Raw genomic sequence first — 8,787 nt, forward strand, 5'->3', positions numbered from 1 at the left:
TTTGTAAATGTTTGTCTCACGTGAAAGTGCTGGAGATTTTGTGTTGATAGAAATAAGTACTTCCTTTGTCATGGGTAATAATTATTAGACTCTCTGAATCTTACTAAGTATCAGGGTTTGAGACCTTAATTCTCGGGCTCTGTAAGTGACTAGTTGTTCATTTACTCTTAGATTATTTTTTTCAACCAATCCATGGATTGCACACTGTTATACGTTCCCTACATGTTTCTTATTATTTGGGCTGTTTGGAAGTATTCCTTTCTGAAGTAATGCAAGCAATGCTCTAGCTAAACTAAATATTTAAGGAGATATATTTGTCCAGATTCAAGTTATGAACAGTCTAATTAAGTTGTTGTGGTTTAGACCCAGGCAGGAACAAAGAACCACTTGCAGCCACTCGCCCACTCCTCTCCCTCCTGGCAAGATAGGGAAAAGTACCGAGGAACTCCCTAAAGTCAGGGAGGGCTCACTCATCATTTATAGTCTTGGGCAGAAAAGACAAGACTACTCGACTTGGGGAAGAAAACAAATCTTAATTTAATCCACCACCCATCAAAACCATAACAAACAGAAACATCCAACTAAATACTGAGTAGGACAATGATGAAGGGTATGACCAGCCCCTTAAGATCCCCTTCCCCCTCTGACCTCTTCCTGAGCTCAGGTGTCTGATCCCAGTGTTTTACCTCCTTCCCCCTGAATGGTACGGGGGACGGGGAATGAGGGTTTCAGTCAGTCCTTTTGCAATGGCTCCTGTGGCTTGTCTCACCTCAGGGCAGGAGGACTCCTCATGAGTCCTCCCTAGCTGACTGAAAGGTCTGCATAGTGACCTCCATCTTGCCTCACTCTTCCTCCTCCTCTTACATACTATAGATTTCCCTCCTTAAACAGTAATGACAGAGGTGCCAGATTGGCCCAGCCAGGTTGTAGGTGGGTCCACCTCAGAGCCAGTGTACTGGGACCAGTAACAGGCAGAAGCTGAAAAAGATAATGCAACTGATATTACCTTTTCTATCAAACTCATTGTCGTGGTTTGGCCCAGCTAGCACAGCAGTACCACAACAGTCTCTCCCACAACAGTGCCCCCATTCACCCCCACCCTCGTTAGGATGGCAGAGGCCCCAGTGAAATGGGAGTAAAAAGATAAGCAAGATTGTTGTGGATTAAGACAAGGGCAGGGAGGGCTTGCTGCCAGTTAGGGTTCTGGGCAAAACAGATTCCAGTACTCGACTTTGAGAGGAAAGCAGGAAAGTTTATTCTACAAGAAACAGAATGGAATAAAACCAAAAAGGGAGTAGGATGATGAGAAAATTACAACCAGCACTTTAAGATCTCCCTCCCCCATCCCTCCTTTCTTCCCGGACCCAGCTCACTGCTCCCAATATCTCTGCCTCCTCCCCCCTCAACGGCTCAGAGGGGCAGGGAGTGGGGGATGTGGTCAGTCTCTCACAGATGGGCTCTGCCACTTCTTTCTTCTCAGATGAGGACGACTCCTGGCATTCTTCCCCTGCTTCAACATGGAGTTCCTTCCCCGAGACACAGTCCTTAATGAACTTCTCTGGTGTGGGTTGCTCCCAACAGCTGCAGCTTCTGCCGATACAGGTTCCCTCACATGGGACACAGTCCTTGGTGAATATCTCTGGCGTGGATTCTTCACCGCGGTTGCAGTTTCTGCAGTTACAGGGTCCCTCTCTTAGGACATGAACTCTTCTGGGCATAAGTTTAATGAGCTGCTTTGTCGTGGGTTTCTCCCCACAGTTACAGCTGTGAATATTGGGTCCCTTCCTCGGGACACGGCCTGCTCCAGCCATAGTGATAAAGGGTTCCTACTTCAAGACATGGGCTCTTCTGGACATAGTTTTGAAGAAAAAATCACTGTCCCTGGCTCAGGGTCCGCAGTGAAGTGGTTGGGTGCCCCCCACGGGATATGGCATCCTTTGGCCATAGTCACTGTCCCTGGCTTGGGGCCTTTAATGAAGTGAATCGCTGCACCTGGTCTGGGGCCAGCTTTAGCAAAATGAGTCTCTGCCCCTGATATGGGCTCATTATCAAAATGAGTCTCTACCACTAATGCGGGGTCTTTAAAGAAATGAAAATAAATCTCAGCTTCACCAGTTCTCTTCATAGAATGCAGGGGAGTCTCTGCTCCAGCACACCTCCTCCTCTCTTTCACCACTGACCTTGGAGTCCACATGCTTGTTTCTCTCACTGTTCCTACTCCTTGCACCACCACCAGCCAGAAGAAGAAGAAGGGGCAGAAAAAGGAAGAAGATGGAGGAAGAAACCTCCTCTTCTGGCTTCTTAAAAAGTGATCGTGGAGGCATCTAATTGGCTCAGCCCCAGAAGTGGGTCTGGCTCAGAGCTGGGGAGAGTTTCGAGCAATTTCTTACAGGAGCCATCTTTACAGCCCCTTCCCCCTTACCAGAAAAGGCCGTCGTGTCAAACCATGACACTCATATACTTACTTTTAAAAGAGAATTGATGTGAGATGGGACAGGGATTGATAGCAAAAGAATCAAAGTCAATTTACTGAAAGAGAGTTTGAGAAGCGGTCAAAAAGTATGAAGTGAGATAGTTTCAGCATCAGTCTAGCAAAGAAGCTTAGCACTGTTATTTGCACTATAAGAGTGCACATTATTCCCAAAACATTTATCAAGTTAACTGACCACCTGCTTCTTCAAGAGCACACTATGTCACACAATCACACAGAATGGTAGGAGTTGGAAGGAAGCTCTAAAGATCTAGTCCAATGCCCCTGCTCAAGCAGGTCTGCCTGGATCAGATCACACAGGAATGTATTCAGGCAGGTTTTGAAAACCTCCAGAAAAGGAGAATTCACAACCTCACTGGGCAGCCTTGGCCAGGGCTCCCTCACCCTTACAGTAAAAGTTTTTCTTTATATTTAAATGGAACTTTTTGTGTTCTATCTTTTGTCCGTTATCCTTTGTCCTATCACTGGACACTACAGAAAAAAGTGATGGCCCAACCTCCTGACATCCACTATCTAGATATTTTTAAGTGTTAATGAGATCCTTCCACAGTCACCTATTCTCCAAGCTGAACAGTCCCAGGTTCCACAGCCTTTCCTCATAAGAAAGATGCTCCAGCCTCCTGATCATCTTGGTGGCCCTGCGCTGGACTCTCTCCAGAAGTTCCCTGTCCCTCTTGAGCTGTGGAGTTCAAAACTGGACACAGTACTCCAGGTGAGGCCTCACCAGGGCAGAGTAGAGGGGGAGAAGAACCTCCTTTGACCTGCTGGTCTCATTCTTCTTGATGCATCCCAGGATGGATGCCATTGGCCTTCTTGTCCATGAGGGCAACATTGCTGGCTCATGTTTAGTATTTTATCAATCAGGACTCCCAGATCTCTCTATGTCATTTATCACCTCCATCTTACCCATTTTCAGGTCATGCCTTGAGCATCTGTCCTGCTTCCAGGTATTTGGTTGGACTTGAGAGGAACAACTGTATAAAACAATCAAACAGCTTTTATAATAGAAAGCATTGGTAGCATAGAACTAAACAGTTTAAATGAAAATAGATCTTCGGAACAATAAATCAATCTATACACATGCCTGCCTTTGCCTAAGGGTCATAACTCTTAGGAACTGAGGAACACCCACCTTCCTCAGACTCTTTTTCCAGTGTCCTGCAGTGGCAGCCTGTCTTTCTACACAGGGCTTGGCAATTGAGCCCTCACTTATTTCCCAGGAATGTCTTTTTAACTATTTTGTGCTCTTTGAGATCTTTGTGCTCCACATTGACAGTGCAGCAGTGTCAACGACCTGGAGCCTGGAAGTATGTCATTGCAATTTCTTTCTGTTTTGTGACTGTTGGGAAGCTCACAGATTCATAGCTTTCGTGTTGCTTTCTCCAAGTACCCTCTTCCCTCTTCCCAGTATTGACTTAGATCAATTAATTTTTTCATGAAGTTCTAACAGCTCACCATAGTTGAGTGATTAGGGCTTAAGAGTTGAATTAACCTGGTCTTCTTGATATAATCACTAATGTTCATACAGTTTTTACACTTTTTGGTCTTAGGTTATTATCTTGCATAGTGGGAAGTAGTGCAGGAAAAGTCTGAGCAAGAGGACTTTGTGCAGGAATTTGCTACTGTGAGAAATATGACTTAAACCAGGCACAAGTTGACAGAAGGGTGATTTTGCTAAATCTTGTTAGTTTAATGAATGAGCAGATGAAGAACCATTCATGGCCAGTGGAGAAAACCTAAGAAGTTTACAAAAAAAAATTGCCAGTAGCAATGAAGTTATTTTCCAACTGAATTAAGACTATTGCCCTTATTTCAAAGGTGAACTTTTATGTGCTTTTCTATATCTTGCAGTTTAAATGGTACCGATTTTCATAATAAAACATATCATTTTGCTTTTCCAGATGATTAGATTATTTTAATTTTATGTTTAATTAAGTCCTAATTCAATTGACTGATCAGAAAAATACAATTTGCACACTGTAGAAATTGATAACAGTTCCACTGTTTTATATATTTCACCAGTCTTCAAACTTATAGCTGTAGATTTATACAGTTCTCCATGCTTACAGTAGTCACAGACTAAGCTGCCTAACAATGAGCCTTTGGTGTGATATCTTCACTTTTAAGGATGTTTCTTCATGATAAGAGTCAGTGAGGTTCTATCCAACCACTTGAGTCTTCCTACACAGAAAGTAGGATGGGGTCTGAGAGACAGCAAGTTGTCCCAAACCCACAATGATATGGTTGGAACTGGAACTGAGCAGCTGCTAGCTCTCAGCTTTGTCTTAAATGCATTAGGGAGTAATGCTTCTCATCTTCTGCATTTCTGTGAGTATGAATAAATAGGCTCAAACTCCAAGGAATTTCACAAAAGCTCCCAAAACCTTGAGGACCACACCCATACTAGTGAGACCAGAACCTCTTACATAAGCCTCAAAAAATGGGTAGCACAAGCTTAAGGTCATCATTTATCAGTCTGGAGTTTGTGGATATTTTTTTTTTTTCAAGTGCACTAACAGACACAGAAGTTTTGTCTTTCTCTCTCACAGAAGACATTGTTATCAGCATTTTGCCATTTCCAGCAGAGACAGCCTTTCTCCAAATAGACATTTCTCCAATACATTTAGAGGTGTAATGCCGACAGTGACACTTAACCTGCTCTTTAGAAAACAACCCCTATCACTGCATTATCAATGATTCCTTTCCCTATGAGGATTTTTGTTTTGAGTTAACATGAGACCTGCAGAGAGCTGTGCAGTTTTATGACCTAGGATGTTAGGCGAGCAGTGGGTAATCTATCCTGGAAGGGGGATATTTAGACAGGACAAATACTAAAACTAAAGATTCCTTGACATTCCCTGTGAATAACATCTGGATCTGTGTGAACTGGTTTGGTAAATATTTTTTTTTTTATGCTACATATGCTGTAATTTGCATGACGAGTAGCCTGAATACCTGCGTACTGTTACTGTGTAACAGTAATTTTGATAACCTCAATAGTGCTTGTACAGTCCTGGGATTTGATACTTATTTACTCTCAAGTAACTCTGCATTTTCTTATTCAAATAGTGTCTATTAGTGAAGGGACACAGGCTGTCATTGTGTTAGAAAAAAAATGAAATTGTACGATAGACTTGCTGGTTTAGATCTGACTTTGTAAGAGTGGCTTTTGATGGGTTGGAATATCTCTGACTCTTTGGAAAAGATGATGGGAAGATTAATGTCACTTTTCCTCCCTTGGATGTAAGTAGACGTGAAACATGAAAGTGGCATTTTAGGAAAAAAAACCTATCTTTGAATTTTACTGCATTCTATATCATTCTGATAAGCTTCTATTTAAAGATATCACCCCATTTTGGCTGCCACTTTTACTGAATCTATTTAAATATGTTTTGAAGGTTTATTTGGCTGTTCGACATTTTTATTCTATATTATGCTGGTGAAGTTGGATAAAGGAGTGATGAATGCAAAGACAGTTTGTTTAATGTGCTTAGCAGACCCATCTGGAGTCTTACTTTCAAAATCTGGCCCTTAACACCCACACAAAAAATATTTTTAAATAATAGGAACACAAAGTCTGATACTCCTATTGCCCAGTGTAGCCTTAGTGAAACAGGGATACGCAAGTGATCTGGAGATGAACTGCAAGGAACCAGCCAAGGATATATCATTTATTTAATATCATTTTACTGTTGTTTCTTTTTTTCACTGTTGGATAATGATGAAAAGGCAGAATAAGTGCCATCTAAAGTCTATACTGTTGACAAATGCAAGCCAATACAGGGTTTATATTTTTATTTTCTACTTTATTATTTATAAATAATCTCATCTTGCATAGAAAACAACCATATGTCTCACATCCGTTAATGCCATCATGTAGAAAGGTTTTATGTAAGTCTTCAAACTTCAACCTGTTACTATAAGCGTTTCAATAGCCATATGTGTTTGTAAGGTTGGTCTACAAAATGAGTGAAAATAGATGGTAAAGAAAAATTTTGCTGTGTGCCATTAAACCCAACAGACTGATTCTGGAAGGCTCATAGTCTGAGTAAAACCCACTGCCATTCATGGTTTGTGACTAAAACGGCATTTATCTCATCAGAAAATGTGGCATTTGATAGCTTTTCAAAAGGTCCTGATTTGGGTACCATTTCCAAGTCATGAAGCACTAGGAAGTGGACCTTCGCTTCTAGAACCTACTCGTCTTTTTACATCCAACAGCCCAAGACATTCATACACATTTTGTAAGCCTTGCTGTTCTCCCTCAGCTTTGGAAAGAGAGAGATGTGCACAGTGACATGCACCACCTTGGTGGCAAACACTATGCTCCTTGCCAATTTTCCTTTTTTATTTGAAGTTAGAGAGTCAAAACTAGAAATTTAAACTATTTTGCCATTTTAAATACAAACAAAATTGGGTGAAAGGAAAGAGAGCTTGGTGAGAAACTTCATTTAAACTGTAGTTAAGTACTGAGGCCAGAAATGGATGAAGAATGATTTTTAAACAGTAGTAAATATTCATAAATTTTATCTCTCTTCAGAGTTAAAGAAGCAGAGGAAGTCTGCAGGCAGAAAAAGGGGAAGTCAATATATAATATAAGACCAAAACATGACTCTGGAATTGTAAGTAAAACCTGTAGCAATACTTCTGTTCTTAACACTTATTCTACCTTTTTCTCTGCATTTTATAGCTATGTTATTCTTTATGTCCTTTTTTTAGTCCTGGTTGTTTGTTTGAGTTTTTTAGTGTTTTAGATTGTCAGAAAAGATATTAGATTAACAAACTTCAATGCTGCCTGTGACTGTTACTCCTCAGAATAGATGGTGGCACAAACAAGAACAGTGTGTTATTGCCTCATCTTGCTAATCTGTCTGCAGCCAAGTCTTGGTGCAGAAAGACGGTTCTAAACTTCAAGCTCATTCAGTTTGTATTTGCTGTATTTTCTACAGCTGCAAAATGTAAGGAAGCATTCTAAGTACACGTTTTTTTAAATAGGACCCCTGTACCAAATAATAGTGATTTCTGTTCCACTCATCTGGATTGATTTGGAATAGAAACCTTAGAAAGGGATAATACTGTGTTCTCATCATTCTTCTGAAAACAGTTGAATAACTTCCGTGATAATAGAGAAGTAATTCTAGTTTTTACCACTATGATTGCTTAAGCATTGCTAGGATGATGGCAGATTTCACAGAAAATTAATATTCCTCTAGCAAAAAATTAGTCTGGTACTTGACGTTACAATTATACCTGTGGCAACTAACCATAAATTATATTTATAAAATATTATAATGTCAGGCTTTTTTCTTGTGTCCATGTCCCTGCCCTTCCTCCTCTGGCAGGACTGAATTCTTTTGTGCTTCGTAGTCATGGCTATGTTACTGTGACACATACTTGAAATGAAGCAAGGGGTAATTTACTATGTTCTAACTAACATAATCTGACACAGGAAGAAATAATACTGTTTTTATTTTTTTAATTATTCTGAAAGTTTAGGGAGAGCTGGATGTGGTTAGTGCCATAAGAAATACAAATGGAGTTAGGAATGATAAACTAGATTTATCAATTGTATTTGAAACCAGATCAAGACGTTATTTCAAAAAACAGCTCCACAAACTAACGTTGATTTGGATTTCTCCATCTCACCTAGATCTTGTTGTATGTAAACACACTGAGAGATTTAATTTTTTAAAGAAATAACTATAGGCTTAATCATTCTTGTATCATTATCATTATTATTTGCACCGAAACTGGGAATTTCAGTGTTACTGAAAATTTGCCAGACTGAAAAGGAAAGTAAACAAAAAATATTTGACAGTGTGTAGTTAGAGTCTACCTCAGTTCTAGCTTCAAAGGGAATTCGTTCGTGAAGTCACTTCTCCAATAAGTATAAATTGAGCATTAGCCTATGTATTTATTTTCATATTTGCATGAAGTGGTTTTATATATACTCAGTTTTCTGCTTTTTTGATTTATTTTTCAGAAAGCAAAGATAAGTATGAAAATCTGAGAGAAGAAATGAAAAAGCCATTGTTAACCTGGTTACCAAAACTCAACATGCCTGTGGGTAGGGAGTGAGGGGAAGGAAACTACACCATTCTGATCATTAGCTTTTTTGACCTTTTTGAATTTGCTTTTTGTTTGTTCACTAAAATTTTCCAATTGATGTGTTATTGTATATTCATTCATGAATGTAACCACTTTAATGGAGTGCCCAGCAATAGAATAGATATGGACTTGAAACACCTTCCTTGTACTCTGTATCTTCTTTGCCACTCAAAAATGGTATTTTGTAA

General features: G+C 40.0%; 1 protein-coding gene across 1 annotated transcript in view; it reads left to right on the top strand.

The window, feature by feature from the left end:
- FMN2 (formin 2) overlaps positions 1 to 8,543 on the top strand; it is a 162,061-nt gene extending 153,518 nt beyond the window's left edge. Inside the window, exons 18-19 of the mRNA XM_061989984.1 lie at positions 7,032 to 7,113; positions 8,475 to 8,543. Coding sequence (XP_061845968.1) covers positions 7,032 to 7,113; positions 8,475 to 8,501 — 109 coding nt within the window. The 3' untranslated portion in view covers positions 8,502 to 8,543. The remainder of the gene's footprint in view (positions 1 to 7,031; positions 7,114 to 8,474) is intronic.
- Positions 8,544 to 8,787: the final 244 nt, after the last annotated feature.

Source organism: Colius striatus, chromosome 2, assembly GCF_028858725.1.
Source record: "Colius striatus isolate bColStr4 chromosome 2, bColStr4.1.hap1, whole genome shotgun sequence".
NCBI classification, from domain to species: domain Eukaryota; kingdom Metazoa; phylum Chordata; class Aves; order Coliiformes; family Coliidae; genus Colius; species Colius striatus.